The 20422-nt window shown below is 44.8% G+C and overlaps 1 protein-coding gene across 1 annotated transcript in view; it reads left to right on the top strand.

The window, feature by feature from the left end:
- apba1a (amyloid beta (A4) precursor protein-binding, family A, member 1a) overlaps positions 1-20422 on the top strand; it is a 105015-nt gene that overhangs the window by 60180 nt on the left and 24413 nt on the right. Inside the window, 2 exon segments of the mRNA XM_029638486.2 lie at positions 11192-12059; positions 12062-13038. Coding sequence (XP_029494346.2) covers positions 11285-12059; positions 12062-13038 — 1752 coding nt within the window. The 5' untranslated portion in view covers positions 11192-11284.

Genomic DNA, 20422 nt, shown 5'->3' with positions numbered 1-20422 from the left:
ACGCACTACTCTCTGTAGCGCCTTACGGTGATGCAACTGGTCAGGATGCTCTCGATGGTGCAGCCAAATCTTTTCAGTCTCCTGAGGGGCAAAAGGGGTTGTCTTGCCATCTTAACGACTGTCTTGGTGTGTTTGGACCATGATAGTTCGTTGGTGATGTGGATACTAAGGAACTTAAAACTCTCGACCTGCTCCACTACAGCCCCGTCGATGTTAATGGGGGCCTGTTCGACCCGCCTTTTCCTGTAGTCCACGATCAGCTCCTTTGTCTTGCTCACATTGAGGGAGAGGTTGTTGTCCTTGCACCACACTGCCAGGTCTCTGACCTCCTCCCTATAGCCTGTCTCATCGTTGTCGGTGATCAGGCCTAACACTGTTGTGTCGTCAGAAAACTTAATGATGGTGTTGGAGTCGTGTTTGGCCACACAGTCATGGGTGAACCTGGAGTACAGGATGGGACTAAGTACACATCTCTGAGGGGCCCCAGTGTTGAGGATCAGCGTGGCGGACGTGTTGTTGCCTAACCTTACCACCTAGAGGTGGCCCGTCAGGAAGACCAGGATCCAGTTGCAGAGGGAGGTGTTTAGTCCAAGGGTACTTAGCTTAGTGATGAGCTTCGTGGGCACTATGGTGTTGAACGCTGAGCTGTAGTCAATGTACAGCATTCTCACATAGGTGTTCCTTTTGTCCAGGTGGGAAAGGGCAGTATGGAGTACGATTGAGAATGTGTCATCTGTAGATCTGTTGGGGTGGTTTGCGAATTGGAGTCTAGGGTATCTGAGAGGAAGCTGTTGATGTGAGCCATGACCAGCCTTTCAAAGCACTTCATGGCTACCGATGTGAATGCTACTGGGCGGTAATCATTTAGGCAGGTTACCTTCGATTTCTTGGGCACAGGGACTATGGTGGTCTGCTTGAAACATGTAGGTATTACAGACTCGGTCAGGGAGAGGTTGAAAATGTCAGTGAAGACATTTGCCAGTTGGTCCGTCTGCCCCGCGGCTTTGTGAATGTTGACCTGTTCAAAGGTCTTGCTCACATCAGCTATTGAGAGCGTTATCACACAGTCGTCCAGAACAGCAGGTGCTATCATGCATACTTCAGTGTTGCTTGCCTCGAAGCGAGCATGAAAGGCATTTAGCTCGCCTGGTAGACTCGTGTCACCTGGGTTTCCCTTTGTAACTAACAAAATAGAACAGTTTTTTTTGTTTCACTTTTTTTTTAAATAGGATAGATGGGCTATAGGGGCTACATTATATGTTGAATGTGATATTCTGCCTATAACTCCATTCCTATTTTATTCCGAGATTAGAGAAATTAATTGAATTGGAAATGAGCTATTATCAGGCTGGTTAATGCGATGCATGTCTGCTGAATTTGGAAATCCACCTGCACTCGGCCCCGCCCCAACCTACTCAGCCAATCAGGAGCCACTCCTGCGATGTGGCCATGGGATACTGCATAGTTTTCGCTAAACGGTACTTGCCAAATAGAATGCGACAATGAATATGCAGTTTAAGTTTGTAGTACACAGGTATGGGTATTCGGCCATTGCTTTGGGTTTGGGCATCTCACCCCACTCTCTCTTTTTAGCTCCTCTCATACTTTTGTTTCTCTCTGTCCATCCATCCATCCTTCTCTCCCTCTCTTCCTCCCACCTCTCTCTCTCTTCCTCCCACCTCTCTCTCTTCCTCCATCTCTCTCTCTTCCTCCATCCCCCTCTCTCTGCAGTGTAGCTACAGACTCTTATTAGTTCTGTATAGTTGTCCTGGTTCAGTCTGGCTCAGCTCAGCTTGGCTCTGTGACTTTATTTACGGGGCAGTTTGACCACTGGAGGAAAGCCAATGTGTGTGTGTATTATTGCCTCATCCTGACAGCTCCCACCTCACATATATAACTCTCCAAGGGAGGGAGAGGAGAGAGGGAGATCGGCGGAAAGCAAGAGGGATGGAAGGAGAGAGCAGTAGATTGGTAGAGAGAGAGAGGGGGATGGAAGGCACTATAACTCAGTCCTCCTGCCTCTCTATGTCCTGCAGTCATCCTGTCATCCCCCTGTAGTTATCATGATTTATCTCTCTCACCCTGCACGTGCACGCACGCACACACATTCACACACACACATTCACACACACACTCACGCATGCACATACACACGCACGCACGCACAGTGAGGCACATGCACACAAATAATTAGTGTGATCGATAGACCAAAGCATCCACGTGGTAAAGAGGAGAAAACATACCACCAGTATACTCTATGGTTTTCAAGGAGTTGTATACCGTGACTCTGCTATCCTCTCCTCTGTCTTCTACCAAAACTCAAGGTCAACACACACATACTGCACACATACAAGCAAGCACCCTCACACACACGTCAGCAACCTGACCTACACTAGGCGTTTGACTCTGTGTGTGTCCATGAGAACTGCCCAAGGCTAATTCTGAAGGCTAATTCAGCTGCTCTACAGTCTTATTACAGCCCACTGAGCCTAGCAGTAATGTTCTGCTTTAGCTTTAATGATTTACTTGAATAACCTCCTCTCTTCTATCTCCATCCCTCAATATTGTCTTTAAGCAATCAGAGGGTCCGCAAGCTCTCTCTACCTTCCTCCCCCTCCCTTTCTCTCTCTCTCTCTCTGCCACATAGATGGTCTCTCTAGGATTTCAAATACATTTTGCCCCGTGGGACGCATTCTGTCTTCAACGAGGTTTGGGGGGCCGGACTAAAAATGTGTTATATTTCCTCGCTGTCAAAATTAGAAAGAAATTGTCCTCTATTGTTTTTGGAATTTCCGATGCTCCCTTGCTAGCTTGCTAGCTTTTATTTAGCTGATTATTAGTGAGCTGGACACGGTCAAGAAACTGTATGAATGTAGGTCCATTGTAATTTCTACACAGTTTCAATTTGGTTTTAGTAACACAAAGAATCACCTGCGGGCCGGATTGGACCACCTGGCCGGCCGGATCCGGCCCACAGGCCATATGTTTGACACCCCTACTACTAGGCTGAATGATTAATTATTGACAATGAATCAGCGTGTGTGAGGTAGAGACTGAGAGGGAAGGAGTAAAACAGACACAGAAAGAATGAGATAGGGAACAAAAGAAAGAGAGACATGGCTCTGGTGAAAGGCTTGTAAATAGTGTGTGTATTTTTTTTTTTACAGTAAATACTTATTTTCTATGTATTTTAGTATTTTCAAATCATATGGCCTGGATCAGCTACTTCTATCTGAAGTATTTTAAAGTATTTTAAAATAATTTCCTATAAATGCATGGCAGTATTTAAATATTTGTGTAAATACTGTGTATTTGAGTATATTCAAATACATGCCAATTCCTGTATTCAAGTATTTTTTTTTGCCAGTACTTTCTAAGTGTACAGTCGTGGCCAAAAGTTTTGATAATGCCGCAAATATTAATTTTCACAAAGTTTGCTGCTTCAGTCTTTAGATATCTTTGACAGATGTTACTATGGAATACTGAAGTATAATTACAAGCATTTCATAAGTGTCAAAGGCTTTTATTGACAATTACATGAAGTTGATGCACATCCTGACTGATGACAGCCCATTCTTGCATAATCAATGTGAGTTTGTCAGAATTGGTGGGTTTTTGTTTGTCCACCCCCGTCTTGAGGATTGACCACAAGTTCTCAACGGGATTAAGGTCTGGGGAGTTTCCTGGCCATGGACCCAAAATATCGATGTTTTGTTCCCCGAGCCACTTAGTTATCACTTTTGCGTTATGGAAAGGTGCTCCATCATGCTGGAAAGGCATTGTTCGTCACCTAACTGTTCCTGGATGGTTGGGATAAGTTGCTCTCGGAGGATGTGTTGGTACCATTCTTTATTCATAGGCTTAGTTCTTAGGCAAAATTGTGAGTGAGCCCACTCCCTTGGCTGAGAAGCAACCCCACACATGAATGGTCTCAGGATGCTTTACTGTTGGCATGACACAGGACTGATGGTAGCGTTCACCTTGTCTTCTCGGGACAAGCTTTTCTTTCCGGATTCCCAAAACAATCGGAAAGGGGATTCATCAGAGAAAATGACTTTACCCCAGTCCCCAGCATTCCAATCCCTGTACTTTTTGCAGAATATCAGTCTGTCCCTGCTGCCCTTCTTGACACTAGGCCATCCTCCAAAAGTCTTCGCCTCACTGTGCGTGCAGATGCACTCACACCTGCCTGCTGCCATTCCTGAGCAAGCTCTGTACTGGTGTTGTCCCGATCCCGCAGCTGAATCAACTTTAGGAGACAGTCCTGGAGCTTGCTGGTCTTTCTTGGGCGCCCTGAAGCCGCCTTCACAACAATTGAACCGCTCTCCTTGAAGTTCTTGATGATCCGATAAATGATTGATTTAGGTGCAATCTTACTGGCAGCAATATCCTTGCCTGTGAACCCCTTTTTGTGCAAAGCAATGATGACGACACGTGTTTCCTTGCAGGTTACCATGGTTGACAGAAGAAGAACAATGATTCCAAGCATCACCCTCCTTTTGAAGCTTCCAGTCTGTTATTCAAACTCAATCAGCATGACAGAGTGATCTCCAGCCTTGTCCTCGTCAACACTCACACCTGTGTTAACCTCTCTAGGGTAGGTCCCACCAGGCCAACATCCGGTGAAACTGCAGAGCGCTAACATTCTAAATACACCATTTGTTATAGTAAACATTCTTGTAAATACATGTATCTTACATCCTTGAAAAGATGAACGTCTTATTAATCCAGCCACTGTGTCAGATTTCAAAAAGGCTTTACTGCAAAAGCAAACGTGATTTTCTGAGGACAACTCCCCGCACACACAAGTATTACTAGCATTTTCCAACCAAGCATTAGCATCACGAAAGTCAGAAATAACAATAAAATAAATGGCTTACCTTTGAAGATCTTCCTCTGGTGGCAATGCCAAGTGTCTTAACTACACAGTGAATGTTTGTTTTGTTTGATAACATTCATTTTTAAAGCCTAACACAAAACATTTGTAAACCGCTTGCTTTGTGATTTCCGTCTCATTCAACTTTGGACTAAGCGTTCGTGGTAATTACACACACAAAACAAACGTTTATCCAGTCATGGTTCGCCATTCGCCATTGCAAATCCTACTTCACGGAGCCACGAGTGTTACGCATAGCAGTACATAGTCAATAGCATTTTCAGCAAGTTTATATATTTAAATTATGGCGAATAAACCAGGAAAAGCTAAAACAAAGTCTAGGTAATTTAACCCAAATTACAGAGGAAATTGATAGAGAAAGCGAGACCGAGTTGCTTCAGCACCTTCTGACCCCTCTATCTCTGTCCCTTCTGCTCCAACCAGTGGTGTTCACCTGCCCAGATTCATCTCTGCAGGCATGAATGTGCCTCAGAGCAAAAAGGGCACAGTAGGGAGACGTTGTTGTGCCCGTTGTCACAGGAAATGCCCCCTCACCTGCACCACCTGTTCAGTAAGCCTCTGCTTTACAGCAGAAAGAGACTGCTATGGGCCATGGCACCAGCAGCACAATATTGTGTAGAGGACTGAGGGTCTTCCCAATATTATAAATAGAAAATGTGTAAATAGTTATCCTTGTTATTTGTTTATGTTTAAATATTATTATTATTATTTATTTATTTTTTAATATTTTTTATATATTTTTTTTGGGGGGGGGGGTGTTAGAATAGCATTTATGTATTTTGTATATAGTTCTTTCCTTCAAAATGTATCACTGTACCAATTCGGCCACTTGGGTACATTTGGGTACATTCATTTATGAAGTTATCTGTCTAAAACTTTGCTCAGCTATTGTTGACATCTCATGTTCTTCACTCCCAGCATCCTATCTGTATGTTTGGCTGTTCTTGGTCATTTGAAAGATGATGCAGCAACAATAAAAAACAGAAAACTTGTGTTTATTTCCTTGTATTTTCTTCTACCAGATCTATTGTGTTATATTCTCCTACATTCAATTAACATTTCCACAAAATGCAGAGTGTTTCCTTTCAAATGATACCAAGAAAATGCATATCCTTGCTTCTGGGCCTGAGCTACAGGCAGTTAGATTAGGGTATATTTTTAGGCGGAAATTGAGAAGAAGGGGGGGTACCCCCCCAAAAAAAAGTTAACGAGAGAATCACTGACATGATGTCAGCTGGTCCATTTGTGGCAGGTCTGAAATACAGTGGAAATGTTTTGGGGGGATTCAGTTCATTTGCATGGCAAAGAGGGACTTTGCAATTAATTGCAATTAATCTGATCACTCTTCATAACATTCTGGAGTAAATGCAAATTGCCATCATACAAACTGAGGCAGCAGACTTTGTGAAAATTAATATTTGTGTCATTCTCAAAGCTTTTGGCCACGACTGTATTTCCAAATATATTCCAATATTCAACTACTTGTTTTCAAATAAAACATATTCAAATACTTACTTTCAAATGACTTTGAAAGTAATTTAAATCCCTAAATAGTATTTGAACCCAGGTCTGGTGCATGCGCATGTGTTTGTGTGTATGTGTGTGTGTGTGTGTGTTCAGTACTTCCCTACGTGTGTCAGTGATTAACTCCAAATGGCTCTTTTATCACAGGAATTAATGCTGCGTGACTCAACTGGAATTATGGGTAAATCTTTGTTGATGGAACGCTGTCAACATGAATTTATCCCACAATTAGTTAGACAAGTCGTTAGGATGAGGGTAATTGATCGGCTGATAGATAAAACCTTAATGAGAATGATCCGGAGAGAGGAGGAATGATCAGGAGAGAGGAGGAATGATCAGGAGAGAGGAGGAATGATCAGGAGAGAGGAGGAATGATCAGGAGAGAGGAGGAATGATCAGGAGAGAGGAGGAATGATCATGAGAGAGGAGGAATGATCTGGAGAGAGGAGGAATGATCAGGAGAGAGGAGGAATGATCAGGAGAGAGGAGGAATGATCAGGAGAGAGGAGGAATGATCAAGAGAGAGGAGGAATGATCTGGAGAGAGGAGGAATGATCAGGAGAGAGGAGGAATGATCAGGAGAGAGGAGGAATGATCAGGGGAGAGGAGGAATGATCAGGAGAGAGGAGGAATGATCAGGAGAGAGGAGGAATGATCCGGAGAGAGGAGGAGAACTTGTCTGAGCTTTTAGACAGCGATGGCTGTAAACCGTCATGACAATATTGAGGCTTTGTTGCGTTCAGAGATGAAATGGAGTAATTTCAAGTGTTCCATGTTACCAATGATTTATTCAATGATGCCTGTTTAAAATGCGTGTGATAACTCTAAATGTGGCTGTACTTGTGCATTTTAGTCTTTGTGTAAATACTGTGTATTTGAGTATTTTCAACTGCTTTGTTTGGATTATTGGATTAATTGCAGTATCATTACAGTGCCTTTTGTACATACATGCATTTACAGCCCAGTGCAGCCAAAACGTGATTTTCCTGTGTTTTATATATATTTCCACACTATGAGGTTTGAATAATACTGTTAATACTGCCTGAAAATTGAGCCTGTTTTGGTTGGATGGAGTTTTGGCCTGCCCGGTGATGTAAGTAAATAGACCAATACCAGCTAGTTTTCAGGTTACATATCCCTCCCATTAGGCTCATCCAATTAGGGCCCTCACTCAGACCACTCCACACAGTCCTAGCAAAAATTATTGCTTGAGAAATTACTCTTCGCTAAGAAGATATTTTACTTTATTTTTGACCATTTTAATTGAAAACCATCACAGTAAGGTAATTCATTGTTTCCCATAAATAATTGAATATTGTGATAAAAATGGCTGTTTGGACCTTTTAATAGCTAACTCTAAAACCATGTAATACTGTTCAAACTTTAGAATCAGACTTTCCAATGAAGCAATTCCAATGTATTGAAGCTGTTCAGCCCCACCTTCAGCAATACACTGTAGAGGCTAGAGCTGAATAGTGTGTTTTTCTCCTGCAATATGAGAGAAGGAAGGAAGGAAGGAGAGAGAGACAGACAGACACAGAGAAAAAGAAAGAGAAGCATAGGGAAAAATGGTGTGAGAGAGAAGAAGTGTGTGGTATGATCTTTCCATGACCACTATCTCCACACTGCCTCAGTCCAGAGCTGCAGGGGATTTCAGCACTTGGCAGCAGGAATGTGTGCGTGTGAGCAAGTGTTTTGGTTCACGGTAAGCGTTGGTGTGTGTGTGTGTGTGTGTGTGTGTGTGTGTCTGTGTGTCTGTGTGTGTGTGTGTGTGTGTGTGTGTGTGTGTTTGCGTTTCTGTTTATGACAAGGGTGGTTGTGTGTGTTGGTGTGTATGTCCTTGACAGAGACCAGTTTCCAGTGATTCTCCCGCAGAGAGTGAGAGATGTGTAGACAGACAGACAGGTTGGAGGTCACAGTGACAGTGGGAATCCTAGCCACAGATCACCACTCCCTGTCATTCCAGCTGGGTCACACCTCACATCCGAACTACCCAACCACATCACGATCAAAGGCAGGAGAAGAGAGAGGGGTCAAGGTTCATACTGTAGCATTTTCAGGCATTTTACATACATTTTTTGGACATATTTTACTACTGTATGTTCTGATAAGATCTGTAAATTGATGATCTGACACTTTTTTGGAGGGTGTGAGGAGAGAGGGGAGAAGGAGTGAGGTGAAAGTGGGTGAGGAAGGTGGTGAGAGAGGAGAGTTGTGAGAAGAAGGGATGAGGGGGTGAGGAGGATGGGTTCCATACAGTACAGTATAGGAAGAACAGTATAGAGAAGAAAGGGGTGATGAGAACTGAAGGGGTTCCATTATAGTACAGTATAGAGATACTTCAGACCCAGTGATGATCATGAAACATTCATGCAGTATGATCAGCATCCTCCTTCACGGCAGTATACCAGAGCCCTCTAGCATACCAGAGTCCTGCTGTGTTGCCCTGCCTTTGCTTCTGGCATTTACATTTGACATCAGAGGGCACGAGTGTAGGCACAGTACATGGATTAATCTATCTTCGCTTGAGTAACGGCGGTTACATACAGGTAACTGCCAAAATAAAGGAAACACTTAAGTAAATGAGGGATACAAGGTATATTGAAAGCAGGTGCTTCCACACAGGTGTGGTTCCTGAGTTAATTAAGCAATTAACATCCCATCATGCTTAGGGTGATGTATGAAAATGCTGGGCAGGACATTATTTTGGCCATTATTTTGGCGACCATGGCTCTGCTCCCATATAATGACAATACCCCCATCCACAGGGTACTAGTGGTCACTGAATGGTTGGATGAGCATGAAAACGATGTAAACCATTTGCCATGGCCATCTCATTCACCTGATCTCAACCCAATTGAACACTTATGGGAGATTCTGGAGCGACGCCTGAGACAGGGCTTTCCACCATAGCCATCAACAAAACACCAAATTACTTGTGGAAGTATGGTGTCGCATCCCTCCAATAGGGTTCCAGACACTTGTATAATCTATGCCTAGGTGCATTAAAGCTGTTCTGGCTTGTGGTGGCCCAACGCCACATTAAGACACCTGATGTTGGTGTTTTCGTTATTTTGACAGCTGTCTGTAGGTGCTCCTTTGCTAGTTGTTCACACTGTATATGGATACAAGTCTGCGTCAGGGACTGATGTGTGTTCAATCCATCACAACAACTATATGTGTGCATGTGCCTCCCTGTGTGTGTATTCATCTAAAAGCAACCTCCTAGATTTACAGAAGATCTTTAACATTCTGTAGTAAGTCACTTGATAGCAGTAAGTCTCACTACTTCAGCAGTTTCTCTCTCTCTCTCTCTCTCTCTCTCTCTCTCTCTCTCTCTCTCTCTCTCACTCTCTCTCTCTATCCCTCCCTCGCCCTCTGGACTGTCACAGTGTTGTGGTTTCATTCCACCGCAGCCTCTCCTGATGTAGCTACCTTCATTTGGATATACAGCTGTTATGTTTCTCTCTTTTTTTGTGGACTGCCTCTATCTATATTTTTTCCTCCCTCTTGCTGTTGTGGGTAAGGACTGCCAGGTCCCGAGGGAGAGGGTGTGTCTGTGTTTGTATGTCTATGTGCGTGTGTTTGAACATGCGTGCGTGCATGCATACACTTGTGTGTGTGTGTCTGTACGTGTGAATGTCAGCCTGCATGCCTGTGCTTGTATGCCTTGTGTGTGTGCCCACAACACTTGTGTGTGTGCCCGCCACACTTCTGTGTGTGTCTGCCACACTTGTGTGTGTGCCTGCCACACTTGTGTGTGTGCAAGTGTGAGGTGGTTGCTAAGCAGGAACAGAGAGGAGAGGAAAGGTAGTTTCCTTGTTGCTGCAGTCTGAACACCTCACCTAGTTGTTGTCAAGGGAGACTATCACCATGGTTACCACAGATGTGCGCTCTGGCTGTGTGCGTGTGTAGTTTTAGATCCTTTCTTTGCTAATGAGATGGGGTGTTAGCCCTAGACTGACTGATTCCCATGCTTCATTGTGAATGAGAGAAAATCCTTCTCATCTACTCATTATGATTCAACAGAGCCTCTATTCTCATTCTCTGGTGGTCTTCTGCAACCAAATACTAATTGTTGGCAGTTATTAAATGAATATTCCTTTTTGATTGATTGACTATAGTAAAGAGTTGGAAAGTGTTTGTGGAATGAAAACATAGGGCTATGATCATTCTATTGAATGCAGTCCAGTGATGATGTCTGATTTAAAAGCTTACATTTAAAGAAAGCTTTGACCAATCTGGGTTATGATATGATTAAAACAGAGGCCCTACATTCCTTTCAATGTTTTACTGAATGTGTGATGTTAGTGGTAGTAGTCATACATCGTTTGGAGTTGTCTGTACCTGGTGTCTGTACCTGCTATAGAACCGGAAGAGAAGAGAGAAGAGGCTAGACCTCCAGGTGGTCTTTATGACAGGAAGAGTCTGGATCTGGGGAACGTTCTGTGTGGGTGGCTGTGTGTGTTGGGCCTGGGGAGTGCTCTTTGCTATGAGGGGTGAGGGAAGAAGGAAGGAGCCTCAACAGGTTGCTAAACAAGAAGTTCTATGGTCTATGATCTAGAGTTATCACTGTGGTCCAGCTGTCTCATACTTTATGGCATTAAAGACTCAATACTGTGACTGTTTCACTAATGTAAAACTGTGTTTTTTTTACTAATAAATAGTTCTTATTGAACTTCCGTCCTCTACGAGTGACTTAGTACCTTTTGTTGACTATGTTTTAGTTTGTAGTAGCATTGTAACTCTCCTCTCTTTCTTTTCTCTCAGAAGCCCTTCCACGGAGCTGCGTTTCTCCCAGACGGCAGGCGATGCATTCCGCCTAGACTCTCCCCCTCGTTCCCTGACCAAACCGAGGCAGCCATGAACCCCGAGGAAGTGGAGCATGGCCAGGAGCTGATTGAGCACGTAGAAGCCGACCTGCCCCCTCCTCAATGCCGTCACCACGACAACCACATTGCCACCAACAACGGTCGACCCCGGCAGCCTAGCAACCACAGTAGTGAAAACAACAACCACCCTGCTCCCCGCTACAGGAGATATAATGAGGTTCCTGGCGCAGGTGGCAGCAGGGTCAGAGGGGCCCCACAACGCAGGTCAACAGAGGAGCCAGAGGCGGAACTTCACCTGGGGGCCCAGTCCCCTCCCCAACCCCAGCAGCAGCAGCAGGCCCAGGGTCAGTCACAGCCCATCTTGCGTCCTGCAGTGACACGTTACCGCAGACAGGGGGACAGCGAGGCCAGGCTCAGAGCACAGCAGCAGAGACACATACAGAGACAGCAGAGAGAGGCTGAGAGGGTACACCAACAACAACAACAACCTCTGCCAGCCCCACAGCCTGTTCACTCTCTACCCCCAGAACGAGAAGAGCCAGAGGAGGATGAGGAGGAGAGAGGGAGGTATAGAGAGAGGGAGACAGAGGGCGATAACTCTGCGTTAGGCCGTTCGGCCAGCACGGAGAGTGCTTTCCACACACACACAGACCGGGCGGAGGGCGACTGCGTCATGGCCCTAGATCTTGAGGCAGAGGACGAGGGCGGTACTTACGAGGTGATGCTTCGCCCAGAGGCGGAGGGATACACAGAGAGCGCTGAGTCAGAGCAGCACCATCCCCACCCTCAGCCCAACCTGAACCTCAACTACCCCCTCAGCCCCCTCCCTTACCCCGGGAACCCCTACCAGACGTTGGGAGACCCCACAGTCAGGAGGAGGCAGAGGAAACCCTGAACCCTGGTGGTGGTTACTCTAACTACGTTTACACCCAACCTCTCAACCTCCATGGGGGAGGGGCCAGGGTGCCGGGGGGACAGGACAGCAGCGTCGAGGAAGGGATGGAGCCTAAAGACGAGGCATATTCTGAAGCCTACCACTACTCCCTGACAGAACATGTGTATGAGGAGATCAGCGACGCCCCCTCTGCTGCTGCTGCTGAGGGGGCGACTCCTACAAATGCCAACGAGAACCTCCAGCAGAGAAAGGCGGCGTTCCGTCTGTTTGAGGGGGGGGACGGGGGCGGGGACTACTGGCAGCAGGAGGCAGTGGGGTCGAGGCTGCACCACTACGACGAGCGCTCGGACGGCGAGTCAGACAGCCCTGAGAAGGAGGCGGAGTTTGCTCCGTACCCGCGGGCAGACAGCTGTGACCAGGACGGTGAAGAGGACATCAACATGATCGTAACGGAAGTCAGAGAGAGTTCCAGCTCTCAGAGTCTGGAAAGAGCTGCTGCTGGGTTGGGGGAGGGAGGAGACAAAGAAGACATGATGAAAGGAGGAGAGGAAGAGGGAGACTCTTACAACTCCCAATCCGACGCCCCCACAGACTCCAAACATCCCAAGGGAGAGATGGAAAGAGAGGGGGATGAGAGAGAAGGAGAGGGCGTTCCAGCCCCAGCAGACAGTCCCTCTGAGGACTCGTCTGGGGTTCGTAACAGTCGTGAGAAAAGAGACGCCATCACCCTGGCCATAAAGGACATCAAAGAGGCCATAGAGGAGGTGAAGACCAGGACGGTGAGGTCACCCTACACCCCTGATGAGCCTAAAGAACCCATCTGGGTGATGAGACAGGACCTGAGTCCCACCGCTGAGTGTTGTGACCTGCAACCCTCACTAGGGGGCGACGTGAGTACTGGTTTGATACAGACTAACACTAGTGGGGGTGTGTTGGTTTAGTCACCTCACCTGTGTGTGTGAGTGCGTGTACGCACGTGCGTAAATGTGTGTGCATGTGTGTGGTCACCTGACACACTGTAATGAAGCTGGTTGCTTAATAATGATGTAATTCTTATATAAAGATACAGTAGATAACATCTTGAGTTACAACCTCAGACTGGTCAGGACAGGAAAGAAGAAGGGTCTCTTAATAGTCTGAAGTGGCTTCCTTTCCTTCCCTTGTCTTCTTTCTCTATCTTTATTTATATGAAAAGACAAGATAGGTGAGAGCAATATGGAGGATGCTCACTATGAAATTAGCTCGTCTCTCCAGTTCTTTCAAATCAGTACAATAGAAGGAGAGGAGGTAAGGAAAAGAGGAATCAACTTTAGACTATTGAGATACAGCCTAGGAAAAGGGTTAGTTGTATTTTGAATGTATTGGATCATGGTCCAGAAAGGCAACAGCAGAAGAGCTGAATAACACATATCCTTCTGGTTTCAAGACCACAAGATTAGACTCCCCCTTCTTCCTCTCTCCTCTCTATTCCTCCTAGCTCTGTGGTTGCACACCACCTTTCCTCTCTTAGCTTCTCCACTACACAGTCAGCCTTGCAAATGGAGCTGTCTTGGCCTGCCAGACCTCGACAGCCTGACACTGATAAGAGGGGGGAGGGGGTAGAGTGTAGGTTAAGAGAGGAAGAAAGAAAAGGGGAGGATGGAGAAGCGAGCATGAGAGAGAGAGGGAAGAGTCGGAGAGGATTGCTGAATTCCGTAGTGCGAATTTTACCGTGACATTCAGGGGTCACTATTTTTTTCACGGGACCTCCTATGTTTTCAGAATGTTTTTTTTATGGGCCTAATAGTAAAGACGTGTCTTCTTTTATTTTTTTTGACACAGAGGTGGGCATGTTCATTTAATTTGGAATAAGCTTTTATTTAAAAATGTACCACTGTAGCAGTACAAATTGCATTTTAAACAAATAGGAGAATAGTTCAATTAGCATTATTTAGAGACACCCCCCACCCCACCAAAGTTAGACTTTGTTGCATTTAGGGAGGCTTCCACTAGATGTCAACCGTCTATAGAAATTTGAATGAGGCTTCTACTGTGTTGTGGGACTGAATAAGAGGGGAATTAATCAGACTACTGGCAGAGAGCCAGTTCCAGGTCACGTGCACACCGCATGATATCTTCCTGCGTTCCGTTCCTCCTCAAGACACAAAGGAATTCTCCGGTTGGAACATCCTAATGATTGATTCTGTACTTAGTTTGAAATGTTTCTTCAACCTGTAATATAACTTTTTGATAGGTGTACCAAACAAAAGTAGCTAATAGGACATAAATAACGGACATTATCGAAAAAATCAAGCATTTATTGTGGACCTGGGATTCCTGGGAGTGCATTCTGATGAAGATCATCAAAGGTAAGGGAATATTTAGCATGTCATTTATGGTTTATGTTGACTCCAACATGGTGGCTAATTTGACTATTGTTCTGAGCTCTGTCTCAGATTATTGCATGGTTTGCTTTTTCCGTGAAGTTTAAAAAAAATCTGACACAGCGGTTGCATTAAGGAGAGGTATATCTATAATCCCATGTGTATAACTTGTATTATCATCTACATTTATGATGAGTATTTCTGTTGAATCGATGTGGCTGTGCAAAATCACTGGATGTTTTTGGAACTGGTGAATGTAACGCGCCAATGTAAACTCAGCTTTTTTTAATATAAATATGAACTTTATCAAACAAAACATACATGTATTGTGTAACATAAAGTCCTATGAGTGTCATCTGATGAAGATCATCAAAGGATAGTGATTCATTTTATCTCTATTTGTGCTTTTTGTGACTCCTCTCTTTGGCTGGAAAAATGGCTGTTTTTATTGTGGTGTGGTTTGGTGGTGACCTAACATAATCATTTGTGGTGCTTTCGCTGAAAAACATATTTGAAATCGGACACTGTGGTGGGATTAACAACAAGACTACCTTTAAAACGGTGTTAGGTACATGTATGTTTGAGGAATTTTAATTATGAGATTTATGTTGTTTTGAATTTGGCGCCCTGCACTTTCACTGGCTGTTCTCATATCATGCCATTAGCGGGATTGCAGCCCAAAGAAGAGCATTTTGGTCCTAGACTTGGCGCTCCGCTTCCTCTGACACCGCCTAGTATATAGGTCCTGTATGTCAGGAAAGGGGGAATACCTAGTCGGTTGTATAATTGAATGCCTTCAACTGAAATGTGTCTTCCGTATTTAACCCAGCCCTTCTGAATCAGAGAGGTCCGGGGGTCTGCCTTAATCGACATCCATGTCTTCGCTACCCGGGGAACAGTGGGTTAACTGCCTTGCTCAGGAGCAGAGCGACAGATTTTTACCTTGTCAGCTCGGGGATTCAATCCAGCAACCTTTCGGTTATTGGCCCAACACTCTAACCACTAGGCTATCTGCCACCCCTGGGCCATACGCACTACCCTCTGTAGTGCCTTATGGTCAGATGCGAGCAGTTGCCATAACAGGTGGTGATGCAACCGGTCAGGATGCTCTCCATGGTGCAGTTGTATAACCTTTTGAGGATCTGATGACCCATGCCAAATCTTTTCATTCTCCTGAGGGGAAAAAAGGTGTTGTCGTGCCCTTTCACAACTGTCTTGGTGTGTTTGGACCATGATAGTTTGTTGGTGATGTTGACACCAATGAACTTGAAACTCTCGACCCTTCTCCACTTCAGCCCCGTCGATGTTAAAGGGGGCATATCCGGCCCTTCTTTTCCTATAGTCCACGATCAGCTCCTTTGTCTTATTCACATTGAGGGAGAGGTTGTTGTTCTTGCACCACACTGCCAGCTCTCTGACCTCCTCGCTATAGGCTGTCTCATCGTTGTCGGTGATTAGGCCTACCACTGTTGTGTCGTCAGCAAACTTAATGATGGTGTTGGAGTTGTGCTTGGCCACACAGTCGTGGGTGAACATGGAGTATAGGAGGGGACTGCCTTCATGCACGGTCGGGGACGGGGGCTGGTAATGGAAGGTTGGTGGGTTGAGGTGGTGGGGAGAGGGGGGTGGGGGGTTTACACCACTGGAGCTCTTACTCTTCTGTATAACTACCCAGGGGGCATAGTAGTGATGAGAGTGACTAGTGGATGGATGGGCACTTTACTACTGTCACGCTAGCCTGAGAAATCCCCTCCGAGTATAAAAGACTGTTCCTCTTCAAAAGGGGAAGGAATGATGGAGCGAGATTCTTTGTACTCACTCAGACCTCTGGAGACAACAACGGACTCATGTCTGGGAGCAGGCAGTCATTTGGGTTTTAGTAGAGTCACGCAACACACACACAAACACATTCAAGCTTATCATATTATCCAAAAGGTGTTCCCGCATGAGCGGTGAGCTGAGGTAATGTTTGTTGACTTTTAGTCACTAGAGATGTGAGGAGTTGATGCCATTGTATCAGATCACACGCATCCCCTGAGAAGGTCAAAGCCATCAGCATAGTGGTTTATCACATGCGCGCACACACGCACACACACACACACACACACACACACTACATTTAACAAACAGAGCCCTGCTAGATTACTGTCTGTCCTGTTGTTGAGACTCATTAATTAGCTCTGTTTGTCTTTGATTAATTTCAGACAGCACAATGTACATCTGGTTTAGAGCCAACCACCAGCTCTCATGGAATTGCTGCTGGTACTAACGTTGTTATTGTGAGTGAGTGAGTGAGTGAGTGAGTGAGTGAGTGAGTGAGTGAGTGAGTGAGTGAGTGAGTGAGTGAGTGAGTGAGTGAGTGAGTGAGTGAGTAAGTGAGTGAGTGAGTGAGTGAGAGAGACTCCACTGTATTCACCAATTACACTGAATGAACTATAGGACACAATACAAACCCATAACCCAAAAAAGCCTGTTGGGTTGATGGTATCCTAAATGAAATTATAAAATATACAGACCACAAATTCCAATTGGCTATACGTAAACTCTTTAACATCATCCTCACATCTGTACGACAGACCACGTATTCACCCTGCACACCCTAATTAACTAACAAACAAATGCTTCTCATGCTTTGTTGATTTAGAACAAGCTTTCGATTCAATTGCAGCACCTAGATCTTCTGCACAGATTCTGCCAGACCTGGGCCATGACAGTAAATCTCAATAAGACATAAATAATGGTGTTCCAAAAAAGGTGCAGTTGCCAGAACCATGAATACAAATTCCATCTCGACACCGTTGCCCCAGAGCACACAAAAAATATACATACCACGGTCTAAACATCAGCGCCACAGGTAAGACAAGGCAAGAAGGGCCTTCTATGCCATCAAAAGGAACATAACATTTGACATACCAATTAGGATCTGGCTAAAAATACTTGACGTCTGGGGTCCGCTCACCAACCAAGAATTCACTAAATGGGACCAACACCAAATTGAGACTCTGCATGCAGAATTCTGCAAAAATATACTCTGTGTACAACGTAAAACACCAAATAATGCATGCACAGCAGAATTAGGCCGATACCCGCTAATGATCAAAATCCAGAAAAGAGCCGTTAAATTCTACAACCACCTAAAAGGAAGCGATTCCCAAACCTTCCATAACAAAGCCATCACCTACAGAGAAATTAACCTGGAGTAGAGGTCCTTAAGCAAGCTGGCCCTGGGGCTCTGTTCACAACAACAAACAGACCCCATAGAGCCCCAAGACAGCAACACAATTAGACCCAATACTTGACACATTGGAAAGAATTTACAAAACATCTGAGCAAACTAAAATGCTATTTGGCCCTAAACAGAGAGTACACAATGGCAGAATATCAGACCACTGTGACTGACCCAAAATCAAGGAAATCTTTGACTATGTACAGACTCAAAGAGCATAGCCTTGCCATTGAGAAAGGCCGCCGTAGGCAGACATGGCTCTCAAGAGAAGACAGGCTATGTGCACACTGCCCTACAAAATTAGGTGGAAACTGAGCTGCACTTCCTAACCTCCTGCCAAATGTATGTCCATATTAGAGACACATATTTCCCTCAGATTACACAAACCCACAAAGAATTCGAAAATAAATCCAATTTTAGGTAGAATATCACAGTGTGCAGTCACAGCAGCGAGATTTGACCTGTTGCCACAAGAAAAGCGCAACCAGTGAAGAACAATACCATTGTAAATACAACCTATGTTTATTTATTTTCCCTTTTGTACTTTAATTACAACACTGTATATAGACATAAATGACATTTGAAATTTCTTTATTCTTTTGGAACTTTTGTGAGTATAATGTTTACTGTACATTTTTTATTGTTAATTTCACTTTTGTTTATAATCTATTTCACTTAATTTGGCAATTTAAGCATATGTTTTCCATGCCAATAAAGCCCCTTAAATATATCAGAGAGAGAGAGAAAGAGAGGTGGGTTAAGACTGTGCTATAATGACCTTATGCGTACTGTACTATAGTGTCATTTACTTCTCCTTTCTGGCAGTTTCCCGTTCATCAGAAGAACATGTTATTTTTGCCTTCCCCAGGATTATTTATTTAGTGTAGATGAGAGAGAGAGAGAGAGAGAGAGAGAGAGAGAGAGAGAGAGAGAGAGAGGGAGAGAGAGAGAGTGAATAATTCAGAGGGTTTCCGATAACATTGAAGAGAGCCTGTTTTCATCCACTGCAGGCCTCTGTCTATACACAAACACACAGACACACACACACCCCTGTGCCTTTCTGACAAGTCCATTGTGAATTCTGATAGCTTGTGAAACAGGAGTAGAGCAGAGCTCAGACTCGGTACCAAGCCACCAGAGACTGTAGATACATTACCACCACAGTACCTTGAGAGAAGGTTAGCTATTTTACCTCATTCAGGTTCTGTAGCCACTAGGTAGTGTCTGTCTGTGTGTGTAAGTTAAGGACAGTCTGCGTCATAGTTTGACCGTTGTTCAGGCTCAAAAGTATGGAGAACTTCTGGGATTTCCTGGTAGACCGTCTGCATGAAAACCATGGAAGCCAGGTTTGTTTGGAGTGAACATTAGTGTAGTTTTGGTGGATTTATACCAAACATTCCTCCTATGTTGTTAGGTGTTGGACCAGGACTTATTTTTCTATGGACTGTGGATTCGGGCCAGTTTTCATTTTGGGAATAGTTTTCCCTTCAATTTCTCTTAATGTCTAAAATGTATGACAGGTGAGCTGTATGAATGAAACATCACTGAATATTGTTGAAGAATATTTATGAGTCAACCTAGGTGTGTTTTCTGTGCAGAGAAGTAGCTACTGGAACTATGGGCATTGGGCAATGGAGCATCGATGGATAGGAGCGCCCACATAGATAGAGAATCAATAGACAGGCCATAGATTAGTGCTATATTAATTTCTATGGAATGATAAGCTTCAATTCATCGAGCGTTCCAAATAGTGCATCCAATATGGCCGCCGATGTGGTCATTGCTTTGAATTGGAATATCCATTCTGCTAATTGCATTTCTACGAGCTTCCAGGGACAAGATAATGATGTGTGGAAGAACTTTACTGACCTTCACAGAACCCTGACCTCAACCCCATCGAACACCTTTAGGATAAATTGGACCGCCGACTTCGAACCAGGCCTGATCACCCAGCATCAGTGCCCGACCTCACTAATGCTCTTGTGGCTGAATGGAAGCAAGACCTCGCAGCAATGTTCCAACATCTAAACTCAGAAAAAAAGAAATGTCCTCTCACTGTCAACTGTGTTTATTTTCAACAAACTTAACATGTGTAAATATTTCTATGAACATAACAAGATTCAACAACTGAGACATAAACGGAACATGTTCCACAGATATGCGACTAACAGAAATTGAATAATGTGTCCCTGAACAAAGGGGGTGGGGGGGTCAAAATAAAAAATAACATTCAGTATCTGGTGTGGCCACCAGCTGCATTAAGTACTGCAGTGTATCTCCTCCTCGTGGACTGCACCAGATTTGCCAGTTCTTGCTGTGAGATGTTACCCCACTCTTTCACTAAGGCACCTGCAAGTTCCCGGACATTTCTGGGGGGAATGGACCTAGCCCTCACCCTCCGATCCAACAGGTCCCAGACTTGCTCAATGGGATTGAGATCCGGGCTCTTTACTGGCCATGGCAGAACACTGACATTCCTGTCTTGCATGAAATCACGCACAGAACGAGCAGTATGGCTGGTGGCATTGTCATGCTGGAGGGTCATGTCAGGATGAGCCTGCAGGAATGGCACCGCATGAGGGAGGAGGATGTCTTCCCTGTAACGCACAGCGTTGAAATTGCCTGCAATGACAACAAGCTCAGTCCGATGATGCTGTGACACATCACCCCAGACCATAACAGACC

The sequence above is a fragment of the Oncorhynchus nerka genome, linkage group LG27 (assembly GCF_034236695.1).
Source record: "Oncorhynchus nerka isolate Pitt River linkage group LG27, Oner_Uvic_2.0, whole genome shotgun sequence".
Classification (NCBI taxonomy): Eukaryota; Metazoa; Chordata; class Actinopteri; order Salmoniformes; family Salmonidae; genus Oncorhynchus; species Oncorhynchus nerka.
Note: the sequence above shows the minus strand (reverse complement) of the source record. Positions and strands in the feature narration are given on the sequence as shown.